The 19,975-nt window shown below is 36.8% G+C and overlaps 1 protein-coding gene across 1 annotated transcript in view; it reads left to right on the top strand.

Annotated features, from left to right (window-relative positions):
- Positions 1-19,975, top strand: part of LOC113417914 (uncharacterized) — a 76,813-nt gene that overhangs the window by 27,044 nt on the left and 29,794 nt on the right. Inside the window, exons 17-22 of the mRNA XM_087954168.1 lie at positions 9,336-9,432; positions 13,171-13,376; positions 15,638-15,720; positions 16,291-16,365; positions 17,224-17,356; positions 18,339-18,557. Of these exons, the coding sequence (XP_087810294.1) occupies positions 9,336-9,432; positions 13,171-13,376; positions 15,638-15,720; positions 16,291-16,365; positions 17,224-17,356; positions 18,339-18,557 (813 nt within the window). The remainder of the gene's footprint in view (positions 1-9,335; positions 9,433-13,170; positions 13,377-15,637; positions 15,721-16,290; positions 16,366-17,223; positions 17,357-18,338; positions 18,558-19,975) is intronic.

The following is a 19,975-nucleotide window of genomic DNA, read 5'->3' as shown; positions in this document are numbered from 1 at the left end:
CCACTCTATTGCTGAAGTCGTATTTCCTGCAATCAAGTTTGGTGCGGTTTACTTTGAGTTTGTATCTATTGTGTGCTCTTGTGTTGTTATGGTTGAAGCTGAAGTATTCATTGACAGGTAGGACATTGCAATGTATGATTTTATATACCATGCTTAGGTCAGACCGAAGACGGCGTAATTCAAGGTTTTCTAGTTTTAGAATTTCAAGTCTGGTGGCATAAGGTATTCTACAACGAGTAGAAGAGTGGAGAACTCTTCTTGTGAAATATTTCTGGACTTTCTCAATTGTGCTAATATCAGATACGTAATGAGGGTTCCAGACTGATGAACTGTATTCGAGTATTGGTCTAGCAAATGTTTTGTATGCTCTGGTTAGTAGTGTGATATTACCAGAGAAAAACTACGTAGGATTAGGTTAACAACTCTTAATGCCTTTTTGGCTATGTAGTTGCAGTGGGCTCTAGCACTTAGATCATTAGAGGTGAGTATTCCAAGGTCCTTTACAGAGCTTGGGTCATCAACAAGATCTTGACTATTCAGCTTGTATTTTATTTTCTGATTTTTTTGCCAATATGTAAGACAGAGCATTTATTTGTTGAGATTTGGAGTTGCCATTTGTTTGACCATTCAGATACATAGTCAAGGTCTTTTTGTAAGGTAGCAGTATTGTCTGTGGTATTGAACAGCTTTACATCATCAGCGAAGAGAACGCAATTGCTCTTAATATGATCACAGAGGTCGTTTATGTAGAGTATGAAGAGAGTTGGTCCTAGAACACTGCCCTGGGGACACCACTATTGACAGGTACTGGATTTGATAGAACGCTCCCGATTTTGACCATTTGTTGTCTGTTTGACAGGAATGCTTCTATCCAGTTATTCAGTTGTCCAGAGATACCATAGGATTTTATTTTTAGGAGTAGTTTGTCGTGTACCACTGAATCAAAGGCTTTACAGAAGTCTATGTAGATTGCGTCAATTGCTTTGCCCTGGTCGAGTTGTGTCGTCCATATGTTTTTGCAGTGTAAGAGTTGCAGATTACAGGATAGTTTTTTCTGAAACCAAATTGTTTATTGGAGAGTAGGTTGTTTGACTCTAAGTGGAGGATGATGGATTGGTTAATAATTGATTCCATGACTTTACAGGTGACGCAGCATAAGGAGATTGGCCTGTAATTTTCAACTAGGCTTGGGTCTCCCTTTTTGAAGATGGGGATGACTGTGGCTTGTGACCATAGGTTAGGCAAGGAGCTGGTCCTGAAAGATTTTTCAAAGATTATGCTTAGAGGTTTGGCTATGGCAGTGGATAGCTTTCTTAAGAAGTAGGCACATATTCCATCCGGTCCAATAGATAGAGATGGCTTTAGATTGCGTAGTGATTTTTCGACATTGTCTTCTGTGAAATCGATATGTATTAGATCATTGTTGTTATCTGTGGTACGGCTAGGAAATACTGGGCATGATCCATTGCTGTTTACAAATACTGAGCCGAAGAATGTGTTAAAGATGTTGGCTTTAATGGTGTCGTCGTTGCAGTCTTTACCATCAGGTCCTATCAAGGGAGGGATGGACCTTGAGTCTTTTAGTTTGTTGTTTACAAAATTGTAAAAAGCTCGGGTGGAATTGGTGCTTAGAAGGTTTTCCTCTTGTTTAATGTGATAATTGGTGCATTCAGTCTTTATCTGGTGGCATAAATTTTTTGTATCGGTTTTTGAAATTGGCAACGTGACCAGATTTGTTTTTCCGCCAGAGTGATCTCTTTTTGGATTGAAGTTTCCTTATTGATATGGGTAATCTGCTTTTTTGTTTTGTTTTGGGAGTTGTTGTTGGAACATAGAGTTTGATGACTCTTTTGACTTCAAGTAAAAATATGTTATAATGGTCTTCAACGGTATTGCATCCAGTGAATAGAGATTGCCAATCAAGGGATGAGAGATCGTTGTCTATAAGATCATAGTTGCCTTTTTTGAAGTTACAATAGGGGATTACATCATTGTGGTGATTTTTGTGTGGATGTATGTTGAGACAAAAGTCGATCATATTGTGGTCACTACTGGAAAAGGGTTCTTTAGTTTGTATTCCGTAAATTAGGTTCAAACTGTTGCAGAAGATGAGATCGAGGCAGTTGTTTAGTCTAGTGTTGTTGATTACTAGTTGTTCCAGTCCCAGATTTGTAATAGCATTGTAGAAGGTTGTGTGTATGATTTCAGTTGTACAATCATTTAGGGTCCAGTTAATATGAGGTAGATTGAAATCACCAAGAAGGATAAAAGGGTATGGGCAGGATGCAGCCCATGTTAGTAATGTATTTAGCTTGTTTACATGTTCGATGTCATAATCAGGTGCTCTGTAACATAGTAAGAATCGAATTGTGATATTTGCATGATCTCTCAGTCTATGCTGAGGGAGGAACTCTGGCTTGCTGTAGGCGTTCAATATCTCAGCTAGGCTGGTGAAGCTGCTGAGCATTGCTGCCCTTTCAGCTTGTCTGCTTTGTTGAAATTCAAGCCTGCTCCTTATTTACTATCAATCATCTGCTAAGTTGGTTTGTGCAAATTCTAATTCTCTGCCATCTAACAAAACATAAATATGAGAGAGAGAGAGAGAAAGAGAGAGAGAGAGAGAGAGAGAGAGAGAGAGAGAGAGAGAGAGAGAGAGAGAGAGAGAGAGAGAGAGAGAAAAGAATGTTTCTTTAATAATTAGAAATCAGGTGTGTTGCCTTAAAGTCAGTAGAGAAAACAAAATGAAGGAAGAGCCCCTGCTGGCCCTTTTATATATATATATAGATTTTGGAATATATTTCTGGTTACTTATTCTGTTAAAGATAAGAGTAATTGCACTGCATATGGAAATGAGGTACAATAAAGGGTTGATGGATAGTTCAGTGTTACTTTCTGTTAATTGACTCATCTCTCTCTATTTAGTCATCCCTATGCACTGTCAATGCTTTCAAGGAAGTCATAGGCAGCTGTAATTTATTGTCTCATTTAACTTTCCAATAAATTGTAATTGAAACAAGTGATATGCTTAAGAAGGCAGTTAAGTCCATTTCCAATTTAATTTAATGCATGATTATCATATGTACTATTTATGAGTAATGTACTACTACTAACGTTATGACTGTTAAATTCATATCTTATTGCATGTTAAAAGGCTTTCCTGACAGGGTGAAATATTAGCCAACTGTACCTGCCAGGTACACCTTTTAAAAGCTACCACCACCAGCAGGTCTATGGCTTTTATTCTATGCAGAACATAATTGGTATATGGACAGTACCTGAAAAGAAAAGGTGTTTGATACCTTGCATGCAATGGATGCTGTGTTAAGATCAGTCTTTGCACAAGAATATGTTGTCTTTGGCCAGCATACTGTGTAGCAAATTAAAAATCTAATGATAACAAATGTTATAATTATTAAATATTGCCATTGGGTTTTATCATTCATATATTCATCTCTTAACGCAAAATATCTTTTTAAAAAAACCAATCTTCCTCAGCTATCACTTGGTCCAAAGTCAATATCTCTGCTGCCATCCAGTATTGCCACATGAGCATTTTCCTCTCATATTTAAAATTGGGCTTCTCCAGAAAATTAATTTGGTATGAGAAAAAAACTTTCTTTATTAGATGGTACATAACTTTCTAACTTACGTAATTGTTTCCAGAGACACTAGAGTTTTAATATACTTAGATCCTCTCCATCCAACCAAAGGCGATCTATATGTACATTTCAAAGTTGCCCCAACTTAGAAAATTAGCACCAATTGTTATTGGTTTTCAGCATTTAATGCTTCACAATCTGTAAGCATGATGATATAGCTCCAGATTTGAAAAACTGGGACCTCCTCATCAATTGGTAATTGCATTTTCTGTAAAGATATTCTCAAAATAGAATAAAGCCACATAAATCATTTTTTGAAAATATTTTCTGGATATTTAAACTGGATTGCCCTTCAGAATATACATTAATTTGGGAATAATATTCATTTTGAGAATGTTCTCTTTTCCTCAAAGGGTTAAGTTTTAATGACAATAGAAATCACTCCATGTATTTTCTTTCTATGTTATTAACTGAACTATATCCTTTAGTATACACTTATAGTACCTAAATATTTCATGGATTTGGAACAAAATTCATATTCCTTAATAGAAGGTAATTGATTTTTCACCTATTGAACCAATTTTGGTTTGCATCGGTTAATACAATATTTAATATTTAAATTGTATAGATTTTATCTTTTTCACCTGTAATAATTGGAATCATTATGCTTTCTTTCTTTTGTTTTAAGTGATTAGCAAAGATCTTGCCAGGTCTTTCTTCATTTTCGCATGATCTCCGTCATAAACATGTTAACATAAATTCTGTCTGTCTGCTGTAATAGCATTTAGACTTATATACCACTTTACAGTGCTTTACAGCCTTCTCTAAGCAGTTTACAGAGAGCCTATTGCCCTCAACAATCTGGGTCCTCATTTTACCCACCTTGGAAGGATGGAAGTCTCAGCCAACCTTGAGCCTGGTGAGATTTGAACTGCCAAATTACGGGCAGCTGGCAGTCAACAGAAGTAGCCTGCAGTACTGCGCCATAGAGGCTCATAGTAGTTAATTCATATATCTTTTTCTATATTTCTCTGCAAGCAATTGTAGATGGGCATCTACCATTTGTGCCCATAATGTTTTGATTCATCTTTCAAATTATTTTTATTTTTAATCTTATTTTTGATGCACAAAGAATAATTCTACCTTGAAAATATGCTTTATATGATTCTTATTTTAAAAAATTGAATTCAAATCAAAAACTTTATTATTCAAGTGGGAAACATTAAAACAATAATTTCTCTTTTTTGTCAAGTTTTTTTTATTGTAATCTTCATATGCACATCAATAGATAAACAGTGTGGCACCAACGCATCATACAGACAAAGATAATAATCATTTCTCTTAATACACATATTTGCATTAAATTATAATCCTTCATTGTTTAATTATTCAATATTTCTTCTAGTGCCAATTACCGTATTATTTAGACATATCTAGTTCATTATTCATTTCTTCTTTTATTTTTTATTTTTTAAATAAAAATTCTCTTTTGGCAAGCAGTGTGGTTCCAGGTTTCACATCTCAACACAAACATGACCATAGTTTCATATCACAATACGTACTAATATTAAATTCATTAGCCTTATTTTATCCAATCTCAGTTCATATCTTAACTTATTTCATTTTTTTAGGATATTCTCATATCTTGTTTTACCATATTATCTAAAATTCTTATCTTATTTCTATATTCATATTGCCCTTATCTGTCACATTTGTAATTTTATCAATCCTTATTCTATTAATTCTAAGAATTGTCCACTTTAGTTGTTTGTTCGAGCTTACCACCTTCATTCTACTATAATAACAATATTTCCCTATCTACTACAGATATATATATACATCTTTTAAATCAGATTCTGCATAGTATTTTCTCAATCACCTTATAAATCATCTCTACATTGAAAAATATTAATCGTCAATTAATTATAGAAAGTGATATTAATCTTTCCATAATGATTCTCATTTTATACATCACTGATCATCAATTGAAATTCTTATTATAAATTCTCATTTCCATATTTATTTCATTAAATTCCATATCTAATATAGCGATAATCCTTTAATAAAAAAGACAAAAGTGAGAAAGAAAAAACAATATCAGTTCCAGTCTTAACTATTTTCAATACTTATTCTTACATATCACAACCTATTACCTTGTGGAATCTCTTTTCCTCTCCTTTTTTACCCATTATCTCTCACTCTCCTAACAATGTAATTTCTTTTCATTCTTGTTTGCTTCCTGTTTCTCTTTATTTTCTGGTCCTGTCTCTTAATTCCCTTTTTTCCCATTATTATATCTCTCCATTTCTCATTCCAGTTATTTATTTTATCCCCCTCTTGCTCTCAATCTTTCTTTTGTATTTCCCTCCTCTGCTTTTTTCCTTTCCTTTGTTTCATTTTCCAAACCATTCCCCCTTTTATTGTCACTTCAAGCCACAAATTTTTAATTTTAATTCTTTTTTCCCCTTGCTTAAATGATTGTTACTCGGCTTGATCTTCAAAGCTGGTTTCCCCTTTATTTAACTCCTCCCCCTCTGGTTCCCTTTGTTCTTCTTCAAGTTGAATCACCATTTCTAATTTCTGTAATATATTGCTACACATTTCCAGACTCATTTTCATCATTTCCTTCATATCTTATAAATCCAATCTTATCTCAATAAGTAATTCCCCCATTGTGTCTGCTCCTTTTTTTCCCTTCTCTTTCTTCCTTAGTAAATATATCCGCTCCAAAACTCCAGTATATTGTTTCAACCAGTATCTTTTATATTTATTTTCAACAATCAATGTTCATAAGTCTTTGTTTCCAGGTCTTCTGTAAGGTCCTTTTCCAACTGTTTCCCAAAATCACCGGGTGGTTCCAAGGTAATATTTTCAAGTATCTTTCCCCTTGTAGTATTCTGGTATCGCTTTTCAGGGTTTTTATTTTATTATGATGAAGTTTCTCTTATTATTTTTTAAATTCCAAAGTCCAATTAATTAGAAAGACCAAACACTTTTCAAAGATTCATTGAAATTTTTCCTGTACTATCAGATGGCACTCTTGAATTTTTTTCCACAATCGACTCTTTAACTTTTTGCTTTCTTTTTTTATTATAAAACTTTTAAGTTCACTAATTTCAATTATTAGCTATTATTTCTTTTCAACACATTCAATTCCAGCATTTACATGCCTATTTAGTGCCAAAAGTCCAATAGTTATCCAATTTAATTTCCAAGCCTTTTGTGTTCAAATATTTTCCTCTGAATTTTCTCCTTTAAGTTACTTCGTTGCAATATTCAAGCCAATTTTATAAGTTCCAATTTCCTTCTCACTCTCTCTGGTGGTCACCTATACACACTTTCCTCCAAAATAGTTCTTTATTTCTTAATCCCAAGGTATCTTAAAGTCTATGTGTTTCACCTGGTTCACACTCCGCTCACTACTTCACCATTCCAGCACAGTCTTAGTTTCCTGGATTGCTTCCCATCTTCATGGTGGCCATTTTAGACCACCGCACAAACTTTTCTTTGGAAGGGGTTTTTCTTGTCAGGGAGGGGAGTTGTGGCTCCCCTCTACCCTCCAAACAGTTCCCCCTTTCTTCACCACCCCTCCAGGGTGGTTCTGATCTCAATCAGGACCCTCCAACAAGTGAGCTCAGAGCAATATTACGCACGATCGCGGATTCCACTCTGATGACAAGCAACCAGATGTCCCCAAAACAATAATTTCTTGATACCTTAGTGGGTTTCTGAAATGCTCATTTCATAGCAATTGTACTATTTGGTGTGATAAGGTCAATGTTATTAAAAAATAAAGGTAAAGGTTCCCCTCGCACATGCGTACTAGTTGTTTCCTGCTCAAACCTAATAAAATTGTGGTGGACACTTAAATAAAATAAAATACAGTTGAATGCCAGGAGTCTATTAAATTCAGTTCTTTCATATACATCTTAATCTTCATATAAATCTTTATAAATCTTACTAATGTTTTTTGGGTAGTAGTATGTTTTCTCAAGTTAGTGTCCAATATTTCGTTGGAATTTAGATTTGGTCCATAAACATTAACTATAACTACTGCAATCTCTGTTATTTTAGTCCATAAAATTAAATAATGTCCATTTATGTCAGTAATAACTTCTGTATCAATAGAGAATCAAGTCCATTAAATATTATCAGAGATAATATGTTTATCTTAATCTTGATCAAATAAACTAATTTTATATTCTTTCCTTTTATTTTTAACATTTTTTAAAATTCCTTCCAATATTGTCCTAAAACTGGATTGCTTTTCAGTTCTTCTTTATCTCATAAAATTCTTCAAAACTTTAACAAGTTTCTTTTGTAAATGCAGTATAGGAAAGTTACCTAGGTCATTTTTTGTTATTTGTAAATCTCTTTTAATTATTAAGACATCAGCAGTGTAGCATCTTTTTCCATATCATTCTTGCAATCTGTCATTTTTAAATGCACTTTCAAATAAGTCTCAGTCTTGTTTGGAAAATGTTTTTCTGCTTCCATAATATACGTGATATCTTTTAAAGACAGTCTATCTATAATGGCAATTACGGTATAATTTTAAAATTAATTTGTGTAATTTATTCACAAATATCCTTCAATATGTCCATTGTTTAATTATTTTGCTGTGTACTGGTAAGTCAAATGTTAGTGTTATTCTTCTTTAATTGTAATTTTAAGTTCCTTCTGATCCCTCTAATGTCCAACTTTGATAATCCCATCCTGTCATTTTTTTAAAGAATTCAAAAGTGCATCAAGGATGGAAGGATTTTTAATTTCAAAAACTTATTTCAAATCCATCTGGACCCTTAGTCCATTTGTAACTTTCCAAAATTCCATGCTGTAATCACCCTTTTGCTATTTATTTCCAAAAATAATTTTTAAAAATCCTTAAACTTGTATTTAAAACTCTTTTTGCTAAGGTTTGAAGAAAACTATTAACTGAAAAATAGTTAAGAAGCAATTTCTGAAAGTGATTAAGATGAGACTGGGCAAATCTTAACCACTGAATTACATTTGGGAATCTTATGATTTCTCCTTTTCCTGGTAGACTTCACTGACTAGAATTCATCATCATGTGGATGCCGATCTTCACTACAATGCCTTCCCTGTTCCTTCAGGGACACCTAATTTGCTATGAATTTTTAGATATTTTTATCTATAATATTTACACCATGTCTTGAAATAAAGTTTATTGGACAATTACACTCAGATAACAAACCACATGCATCTTTAGAGTTTGGGGAACAAATGACAACTGAGTCTAAGACTGTTGGGAGCATATGCTGATTATAATAAGCAGAAACAGGGCTACATCAACAATTTTCCTGACCTAATTTAGGACAAACCCTAATTTTAAAATATTAAATTTTAAAATATTATCTTATATACTGGGAATAATGCTTACACATTGAAATACTCATTGGGAACTATTTTGACACTGAAAGAGGCCTTACTAGGACTTATATATGGCAAATTGAAATGCTTGAAAGAAAAAAACATTTGTCTTACAGTATGTTAAAGAGTAAGTGTGAATTTATTCCCTCTGTAAATTTTAGTCATACTATGGTTTGTGGTATTACTGTCCAAAAGTAGCCATACAGCAATTAACAAATCTATAGAAGCAGAGAAAAAAATCCTGTAGAATAGATAGTAATAAAATAGTTTAAAAATAAAAGGTGTATTCAAACTGTGGAATTATGTAGCATAATTCAGAACTGATGTTTATGTTCTGTCTTCAAGAGAAAATAGAAGAAAAAAATCTTCCAGCAACCTACCACGAGGGTCCTGTGATATCAGTGGATTCCTGCAAGAATCTTTCTGTCTTTCTCAGTTGTGGGTAGGTAAATAAATCACTGTTGCCCTTTTATAAAACAAGGTCAAAAAGTGATGAAATAGTGCAATGATGATTGCAGACAAACCAGTGCCCCTTTAAAAAGAAAAGAAAAGAAAGATTGGTACTCTGAAAAATAATGCTTGGCAGGGTATTTGGCGGCTATTCCTTGATTTTCCATTTGGGTTTTTTATTAGGAGGGCTGCCACAACTATTTCTAAAACATTCTTACTGCTATCCAGCAGGGTGGAATTGTCTCCTCCTTTACAACCTAACACACTCAACTTTATAGGAAGCTTTCATTGCTTTAGGATGCAATACATCCAGTCAAGGAAGTTTCAGGTCATGCAGAATAAAGAGGGATTACCTGATCAGATATAATCAACCTGTCTTCATAATTTCCTGTTGGAGGTTTGAACTAAAAAAAATTGAATAGCTCTGATTTTTTTATTAGTATTTATTAGTATTTTTATTAGTATTTTATATTCTTCACTGAGCAGCTAGTATGCTGATTTTTTCCCCATTTTTCCTTTTTTAAAATTTTTTTGAATATAAATGAAAGAAACCCTGTTTATTATTCTTGGGATTCTCTGCTAACCACATTTCATTCTGAGCTTTTGATAGAAAAGGGTTTTTCTATTAGAAAGATTTCTATTAGCTACATTGATAGAAGGAAGGATGGAAGGCTGAGTCAACCTTGAGGAGGTTAGCATCAAACTCTTGGCAGTGAATAGAGTTGGCCTGCAAAACTGCATTCTAACCACTGTGCTACCACATCTTTTCCAATGAAATAAACTAGAATTATCTCGTGTTACACTGAGGAATTTAGGCAGAGTCTTCGATTCCTCAGTGAAAGACCATCTCCTTTCTCCCTTCCCTCTGTTTCTCCATCTACACTGCTTCTCTGTGGCCTGATCCTCTTTCCAGTTTTTGTTTTACTTTTAGACCTTTTCTAAGTTTTGTGTGTAAAGTAATGCTTTACCTGAAACTTCATTTTTTCCCCTCCTCCTAGGAATTAGATGCAGTTGTATTTTTATTATTCTCTCCTTTAGGAATTCCCATCCAGCTGAGAATCTTTTCTGATGAGTTACTGTTGCTAAGGATTTTACCACTGACATAAGTACTACTGGTTTAAAATATATTGTTTTGAAGTCTGGGATACATATTTGACGAAGTTGTCAATAGACAATTAAGGAATTTCCTAAAAGGACTATGCTTGGATTTTTTTCTCAGCAAGTGTTAAAATAATTAAAGTACCATTTCATTATAATTCTGTTAAAATAAAAAATGCAACTGATGTGTATTTTGAAGAGGAAACATTTTTCTTTATTCATCTAAGGCAGGGGTTCCCAACCTGGGGTGCTTGCAGGGGGTGCGAGAAAAGTCCAGGTAAATAATAGGATATTGGCTATATGTTGGCATTTTTATTTATTATTTATTTCAAGGGGTGCGAGGTTCGAGTGAAATTTCTTTAGGGGTGCGGGGCGAAAAAAAGGTTGGGAACCACTGATCTAAGGTATTGATGAATGAACTATTAGACACAGTTTTGAGTCGAAATTTGATTACAAGCTAAATTGAAACAAAAATGTCTATACCAGGGGTGGGCAAACTTTTTGCCTCGGGGGCCGCATTGACTTTTAAAATTTGACAGACGGGCCGGGTCAGCACAAGATTTTTAGGGAATCACCCCCACCCTTCCCCCCTCTTCTCCTCCTTCCCCTCCCCTCGGAGGCCCCCTGAGTCAGGAGTTGCTACCGCCGGTGCGGCTCCGCGTGGCTCCAGTCCCGCGTTGCCTCGGGAAGGGAAAGGCAAAAGGAAGAGCCGCGGCGGTGCTTTGCAACGGGAGCAGCGGCACCGGAGGCTCAGGCTCAGCAGCTCCTGGTTTTGCCTTTTCCTTCCCAAGGCAACGCGGGACTGGAGCCGCACGAGCTGCGCCCGGCGGTAGCAACTCCTGACAGCCCCAGCTGGACACCTGAGCGGAGCCCGGGTGAAACTGCCTGTTGCTGCTGCCGGAGCACCGCCGGGTCGCCTCCTCCAAGCAGCCTGCCCGCCCACCGGGCTTCCCCTCTGCCGCGCAGCTCAGGGCCAGGCGCGAGCGCCCGCGAGTTAAAAGGAAGCTGAAAGTTGCTGGGAAGTTGCTCGGGTGCTGGGAGCAGGCTTTTAAAGTGCCGCCCAAGCAAAGTTTAAGCAGCCCGCCCACCCGCCGGGCGGAACTCTTCCTGCTCCTCGGCGAGAAGACGCTCCAGCCTGCAAACTTTGCCTTTGCAAAGTTTAAGCCTGAAGCCCCGAAACCAAGCAACTTCCCAGCAACTTTCGGCTTCCTTTTAACTCGCAGGCACTCGTGCCTGGCGGAGGGGAAGCCCGGAGCCTCCTCCAAGCAGTCCGCCCGCCCGCCCGCCAGGCTTCCCTCCACTGCGCAGCTTGGGCCAGGCGCGGCGCCCGCAGAGTTAAAAGGAAGCCGAAAGTTGCTGGGAAGTTGCTCGGGTGCTGGGAGCAGGCTTTTAAAGTGCCGCCCGAGCAAAGTTTAAGCCTGGAAGCCCGAAATCCGAGCAACTTCCCAGCAACTTTCGCTTCGTTTTAACTTGCGGGCTCGCGCCGCCCGAGCCGCACGGCAGCCCGCTCAAGCAGCCCGCCCCTGCCCGGGCGGAACCCTTCCGCTCCTCGGCGGGAAGACGCTCCAGTCTACAAACTTTGCCTTTGCAAAGTTTAAGCCTGAAGCCCGTAAATCCGAGCAACTTCCCAGCAACTTTCGGCTTCGTTTTAACTCGCGGGCGCCGCCCGAGCCGCACAGCAGCCTACTCCAAGCAGCCCGCCCGCCCGCTGAGCGGAACCCTTCCCGCTCTTTGGCGGGAAGACGCTCCAGCCTGCAAACTTTGCCTTTGCAAAGCCCTGGAAGCCCCGGAAAACCAAGCAACTTCCCAGCAACTTCGGCTTCGTTTTAACTCGCGGGCGCTCGCGCCTGGCCCCGAGCCGCACGGCAGAGGGGAAGCCCGGAGCGCCGCCGGGTCGCCTCCTCCAAGCAGCCCGCCTGCCCGCCCGCCCGCCGGGCTTCCCTCTGCCGGGCAGCTCGGGGCCAGGCGCGGCGCCCGCGAGTTAAAACTAAGCCGAAAGTTGCTGGGAAGTTGTTCGGGTGCTGGGAGCAGGCTTTTAAAGTGCCGCTCGAGCAGGACCGCCGAGCCGGAAACGGGCACCAAGGCAGGGCAAGGCTCCACCAGCAGCGCCTAGCTTTAGGTGGCTCCAAGCAGCCCGCCCTGCCCGCCGGGTGGAACCCTTCCGCTCCTCGGCGGGAAGACGCTCCAGCCTGCAAGCTTTGCCTTTGCAAAGTTTAAGCCTGGAAGCCCGGGAAAAAAAAGGGGATCGGCGGGGACTCACCTTGGAGAGGTCGCACTCAAAGGTGATTTCGAACTCCCAGCCGAGGCCTTTGCAAATTTCTTTTCTTTCCTACCCCTAGATCGCTCCACACTGTTTTGCAGCTTTGGGGCCACGCGGCACAGGGCAATACGCCACGCCCAGCGATTTTTTTCAGGGGCGGGCCGGATTGGACAGACCAATGGCAGCGATTTTTTTTCAGGGCGGGCCGCATTGGACAGACCAACGGGCCGGATGTGGCCAGCGCGGGCCGTAGTTTGCCCACCCTGGTCTATACAATTTGCTTCCTATGTATTTTAGTGGTATGTGAATTTTGAACTTAAGCATTTGCCTAAAAGTAAATTCTGTATTATGAGTATTTCTTTTATTTTCTAGTTCAGATGCTGCAATAAAACTATGGAATATTTACAAAGACCTAATAGCTGAGATCAGACTTGATAATACTTTAAGCACAGCCTGCTTCCTCAATAATTCTGGTGATATTTTACTGGCTTTCAAAAATGATATTTATATCTTATATCACAGTAAAATGTTGCACATTTTGAGAACTAGTATTCAAACTGCGAAAGTTATAGAAGCAGGTAATCTTAATTATGATATTAACTGAGTAGTGTGTTTTTTATATGTCTACCCCAAACCTTTTAATTGAGATGCGTACAATGCTACATTTAATGGAAATTAAGACCTTCAATAATGCAGCTGCTTTGTGTCCAGTAAGTTGTTCTATGTGTTAACAGGGAATTCATTGTGTGCATGTGGATTCTTAGATAGCCAAAGCATTTGCACAAAAAAATGGAGGTATCAACAAATTTTGGGAAATTTACAGAAATATGAACTAAAAATAATTACATGGACGAGAAATAAAAAACAGATGAATAATATTTGTGCATACCTACTGAACATAGAAATTATTATATATAGCCTATTTCCAAAGACACCTCCTCACTCCACTGGGACACATAGCCATAAGATTGCAAGCATTGAAACTGTACATACCTTGAGGGGAACTGGAGGAGCTATTTCAGAGGGCAAAACCTCAACAGGGAAGTCACACTTCCTGGGTCTGCAAGATGACATTTAATTGAAGGGACCTGGACATACCTATTCTCCCTGATTGTACTGGATGGGAAGAAACAAGTGAAGATAGGTAACCAGGTCCCAGACCATGAAGGGCTTTACAGGTTTTGACCTGCATCTTGAAGCCAACTGGTAACCAATGCAGTTTGCAAAGCAATGTTGAGACATGGGCATAATGAAAAACACCCATTACTGTCCACACTGGTGCATTTTGAACCAGCTGTTGCTTTGAGATGGTCCTCAAGGATAGCCCCATGTAGAATGGGTTGCAATTGTGAAGGGGCAAGGACATGAATGATCTTTTTGAAGTCTCTTCAAAGTCTCTTCAAGCAGTACCTGCAAGTCTAGAGGACCCTAAATTACTTGCCTGCATTATTAATACCATTTGTTGAATGCATGCTAGTTCGCCAAAGCAAGTTATTTGCTGTGTAAATCCCAGTTGGCAAAATTCGGGATTACCCAAACTCACAAACTAGTTCATTCTTTATAAGAAGGGTTTCCAAGTGCTTCATGCTTAATGCCACTCATCAAAAATATAATTTTGCCATTCCACCTTTTTTGCTTAGGAAGGGATGCAATAACTATTATTATGAGAAATAATAGTTACTTTCATAAGTAAGGTTCATGAGACATTTGCATATCTTTATAATATGAGCTGTGAATAGTGAAATTATTTGAAAAAGTAACTCCTGATCAGGAGCATCTGCAGCAAACCAAGTGTGCATCAAAATAATGGCATGCACATGGTAATGTCATGAGGCAAACCCCATTTTTAGACTGTTGTATCCCTGTATCACTGCAAGTCCTAAGTTGTGGTGTTTGTATCATGACGTCTATTTTGTTACCTGCTGATACCCATGCTTCTGATCAAATGCAACAAAGGAAGGAGAAAGTGGTTCGTATTACTGAATTTGAGAAACTGAACTTATTTAAGGCTGGTCCAAATTTTATTACATGTAACCTATGTCTCCAAGGTCTCAAAATGACATCAGGTTTGGCAGGATAAGGATTCAAGAAAAGCAAATTGTGTTCGCTATCCATTTATATCAGTATAAATAGAATATCCGTAATGAGTAGAAGAAAAACATGATATTCTGAAGGGAGAAAAGTTCCCTGATGATGGGCTTCAGCATGAACCCGAAATGTTGGAAGAATAAACCTTTGGTCCTGGTGACCAAGTCAGATTGGATCCTGCAACATTACCCTGGGACATGTTTATTCACAAGAAAAGCAAATTAGGTTTCCTTATTGTTTAATTCTAAATTAAAACGAATGAATGAATGAATGAATGAATGAATGAATGAATTCTTTATTAACCAAGTGTGATTAGACACACAAGGAATTTGTCTTGGTGCATATACTCTCAGTGTACATAAAAAGAAAAGATACATTCATCAAGAATCATAAGGTACAACACTTAATGATAGTCATAAGGATACAATAAGCAATCAATCATACTAGGAAACAGTCAATATAAATCATAAGGATACAAGCAACAAAGTTACAGTCATAGTCACAAGTGGGAGGAGATGGGTGATAGGAACAATGAGAATATTAATAGTAATAGTAATGCAGACTTAGTAAATAGTTGGATAGTGTTGATGGAATTATTTGTTTAGCAGAGCGATGGCATTCAGGAAAAACTGTTCTTGTGTCTAGTTCTGGTGTGCAGTGCTCTAAAAAATGTTGTTTTTTTAAAATCAAAAGAATTTAACTATCATGTAGTGTTACAATATTAGTATCTCCATTGTGATCTCTTTTCTAGAATCCTATATTTTTGAAAGCCAGCTTTTAGATTATCATTACAAAATGGATGCCCCTAAATCAATTGAGATGGCTTCATATCTGGTATGTACTCTATTGATATTACTTTAATCAGCTGAAGACCTGAAACCACACTGAGTATTAAAGACATAGACCACTAAACTAAACAGCATTTAATATTAGATGCAGAGTCTCCCACCCTCTGTTAGATGTACTCTAGCATAATAACACCAAGGGGAAATTCTAGTTGTGGGGTTTTTTTAGAATGTAAGTTTAGAATATGGTATGAACAAATATATTTTTCTGTATCGTGTATGAGCATGTTATTACATGATATTTTCTGTTTTTTTTTAAATATTAAGAATTCAGTAGATGCTTAGCTTTGATTTCTCATTGGCATCATATTTCGCTTTACATACAGTGCAAACCACTTAATTCACCAAGATGCCAGTTCTTTACTCACCTTAGGATAAGTCTCATTTCATTAAATAAGAGGTAAAATATAAAAGACAGAATTATAAATTTTAAATATAAAACTTTCTAACACAGATATCAAGTGGCTAAAATGTCATGTATTATAATATTAAAAGTTATAGTGCCATAATATAATATAGTGCCAACATTTACTGTTTTTATTTGCCTTTTTTTGGTTAGGTGCCTTATAAGGGATATTCCTTTGCTGAAGATTTTACATCAGAATTGCAGGTTTTGCCAGAGAAGAAAGGAAAGGTAAGAATACAAAAGGCCTGCAATATAAAGAAAATTGTACTTTTTTTCAGTCTCTACCTAGGTCTACAATATAAATAAAAATATACTATCCTATCTCTATAAGATTTGGCTAGTGTGATTTAATGGATAAAACTGTGGATGAATTAATTAATGATGGTGTCAAAGCAATAAAGTTTGATACCAGCAGAATAAACTTCTTAAGAGTATAATGTAGGAAACAAAATTCTTTCCTATTTTACTAGCTAGTTCTTATTTTATTAAAGATAGAACGGAGTTTCAGGGAGGGGGTCTTCTAAGTAATATTTGTTTTCTTATTTGACTTATTGGGTGGCTTTTGTTTAGTCTACTTCAGTGAAGTTGTTCTGAAAATAAATATATCTATAAATGGAGTTCAGAAGGTTTACTTGAAGGAAGGGTGGAATACAAAGTAATATCAGTGCTGTTAAATGTTGAATTGTTAATCAGTGTAGTGCAATTTTAATAAAGTTGAGAATTAAAGGTCATGCTTCTTTGCTTTTGAAGCTGTCATGATTTGGTTGTGATGAATATAGTTAGGAAAAGGAAAAAGAAAATACTTAAGATAGCCTACCTTTCTAATAACAATTGCTAATGTATCATTTAATGCCAGCTGGCTGAAGAATTCTGGAAGTTGAAGTCCACAAGTCTTAAAGTGGGCCTAGTTTGGGGACCCTGATTTAGTGAATGAAATCATAGTTTCTGTAGTATTTAAAGGGTCCTACAAATAGTGTAAGATATATCCAAATTTGTTTGTATATAATTAATAAGCAATTAATAAAAGAAGTTTTATTTTTTATAGCAAGTTACAATCCCAATTACATCTTTTTTCCCATCCCTTAGGCATTCTGGAAGATACCGGTAGCTCCCTCTATGATATACTTGTCTCCTTGTACCTCAGAGGTGTCTTTAAAAATGTTTGATTTCCTTCTCCAAGCTGGAACTCATGACTTAGAAGAACAAGATAAAGCTAAAAGTAATGTTTTTGAGAATTAATACATTTCTGACATGAGTATAGTACCCATTATTTGAAAGCCATACATTTTCTGTCTTATTCTATCGCAGACCAATGAGCATACTTTTTCTAGCTTAACAATATCTTCATTTAGTTTGACTGGTGTGCATTAAAAGCTGAATAATGGAGGAAAACTAGGAATTATTATTATAATCATAATTATATTATGATTAAATGATTGCCCATGTAATGCCCTGATGAAACAAAAAAGGAAAAATCAATTGTACATTTCATCTTGATTATATATGCTTTGTTTTCTTAATCTCATTTATTTGTCCTTTCTATTCCTCCTTTTTCTGCAGTTTGTTTCCACTTTATAATCTCTTCTCAGTACTATATAGGTGGAAAGATGTGCCCAGCAGTTTATCTACTTATCACTGAACTGTGGTTCCCAATTCATCGATTCTGGGTTGTAACAAAGTATTGTGGTAGATCTAACAAAAAATATTATTCCTAATTGTAAGAGGATATCTTGCTCACTTTGGAAATTAAACAGGACTAGCAAAAGCCAAAGATTTCTGAATATTAAGCAGAACCTCCAAATTTTGTCAAATAAATGGTTGAAACTGTAAAATTAGTACACCAAATTAGAAACTGAACAATATTTATATGTGTCATATATTTCATCTAGTGCAGAGGGAAAACAAACATCTAAGCTGGACATTGAAGCAGCTGCCATTTTAAGAAATAGAGGGCAGAAATACTATATATTACCTGCCTTTACATGAAACACTAGACTAGAGGAAGATAATTCAACGCTATTTCAAATAAAGAAAGAGAGAATGGAATCCAACAAATGTTAACAATTTACTTTAGTTAAGGAACACTCAGTTTCAGTTTAAGCTAGTAAAGCTTGCTTTTTTCAGCTACAGATTTCTGATTTAAATGATAGAGAATAAATGTGTAGTCTCAACAGATACGATAATTTGCTTTATTTCCTCAGTGTATGAAAGAATGATTGTGACCAAAGATATGAAATATATGCCTGAGCGCAAACCTGCAACACCAGCAAGGTTGGAAATTCCATTCTTTGGTGTTTCTCCATCTCCATCTTTAATTCAAGAGCCACTTGAGGCAACTAAACAGAAAGAAGAGCAGGTTTTTGTGATATTTTGTATAATTAATGTTAAAGTATTACAGGAACAATTTTTTAAACAAGAAAGTTGCAGCTGAATATTTGTGTACATTCTCTATTCCAGTTGCCATGTATGTTTTTTGTCTCTTTGTTCTAATATCCACTCATGTTAAGTGCAATCAGAATCTCTTCTATTCTTCTGGATGGTTCACATTACCTGTGCGGAAAATACGTTTTTCCCATCAAAAGACAGTGAAGCTTCACACCCATTATTCAAGCAGTGATTTTGCCAGGATCCTAGGACTATTATCACAACTTTTATTAGAAAAAGCAAATAGTATGCCCAAATAGCATATGATAACAATGATATCAGTGCCTTTTCCCTACCATCTTGCTTTGCCCAAACTGGTATCCATTTGCTGCAGCATTATACCCCTCAGCAAAGAAGGGGACAGAATCCTAAGCAAGAAATTCTTTGCAAATTAGTATCACGAATTACAGCTATTTTCAGTTCTGAGTTTTCTTCCAGTGGGATTCTTTTCTTTTCCTTCTCTCACTCTCTCTTCAGTTTTCAGCCTATTTATCTCTTTGCTCCCTGAGTTTTTGTTCCTACATTTTCCTTTTCCATTGTTTCTTCTTTTTATCTTTTTTCCTAGTTCACTGTCCTGCTTTTTCTTCTAGTCCCCTTTCCATTTTCTTTTTACCATTTTCTTGTTCTAATTTTTGAGTTTATTTTATTGATTTGTTTCATTAAATTTTTATGTGTCACATCTCCCATACAAGGTGACTTATTTTCCACCATTTCAAAGCTTTGGAGTTCCATTTCCACTAAGGAGACAAATTGGGTTAATGCCTTTATTAGTCTGGCAATTTTCTGGAGAGCAAAACATCTCCTTCTGGCTTTCCTTTTCTTTCTTATATACAGGTAGTCCTCGACTTACAACCACAATTGAGCCTAAAAGTTCTGTTGTTAAGTGAGACATTTGTTAAGTGAGTTTTGCCCCATTTTATGATTTTTCTTGCCTCAGTTGTTAAAGGGATTGCTGCAGTTGATAAGTTAGTAACCTGGTTGTTAAGTGAATCTGGCTTCCCCATTGACTTTGCTTGTCCGAAGGTCGCATGACCTTGGAACACAGAAATGCTCCTAAGTAGGAACCAGTTGCCAAGTATCTGAATTTTGATGACATGATCATGGGGATGCTGCAAAGGTCGTAAGCGTGAAAAATGGTCATAAGTCACTTTTTTCAATGCCATTGTAACTTTGAATGGTCGTTAAATGAATTGTTGTAAATCAAGGACTACCTGTATTTGGGAAACTAAAAAATGGAATTGTTACATAAGCATCATTAGCTGAATATTATAATATTGAGTTTATTTACAGCCCTGGGATTGCCAGTATTTAGGTTATGAGCAAAAAGGTAGACTTTTGGATCTTTCATTTTCAGTGGATATTGTACTTCATTTGTGACATCTAATACTGCTTTATTGTTTTAAAGACAGTTGAT

Source organism: Notechis scutatus, chromosome 2 (genome assembly GCF_049901735.1).
Source record: "Notechis scutatus isolate UNSWTSFEM ecotype Mainland chromosome 2, rNotScu1.2, whole genome shotgun sequence".
Lineage (NCBI taxonomy): Eukaryota > Metazoa > Chordata > Lepidosauria > Squamata > Elapidae > Notechis > Notechis scutatus.
This window is presented reverse-complemented; position numbering and strand designations above follow the sequence as displayed.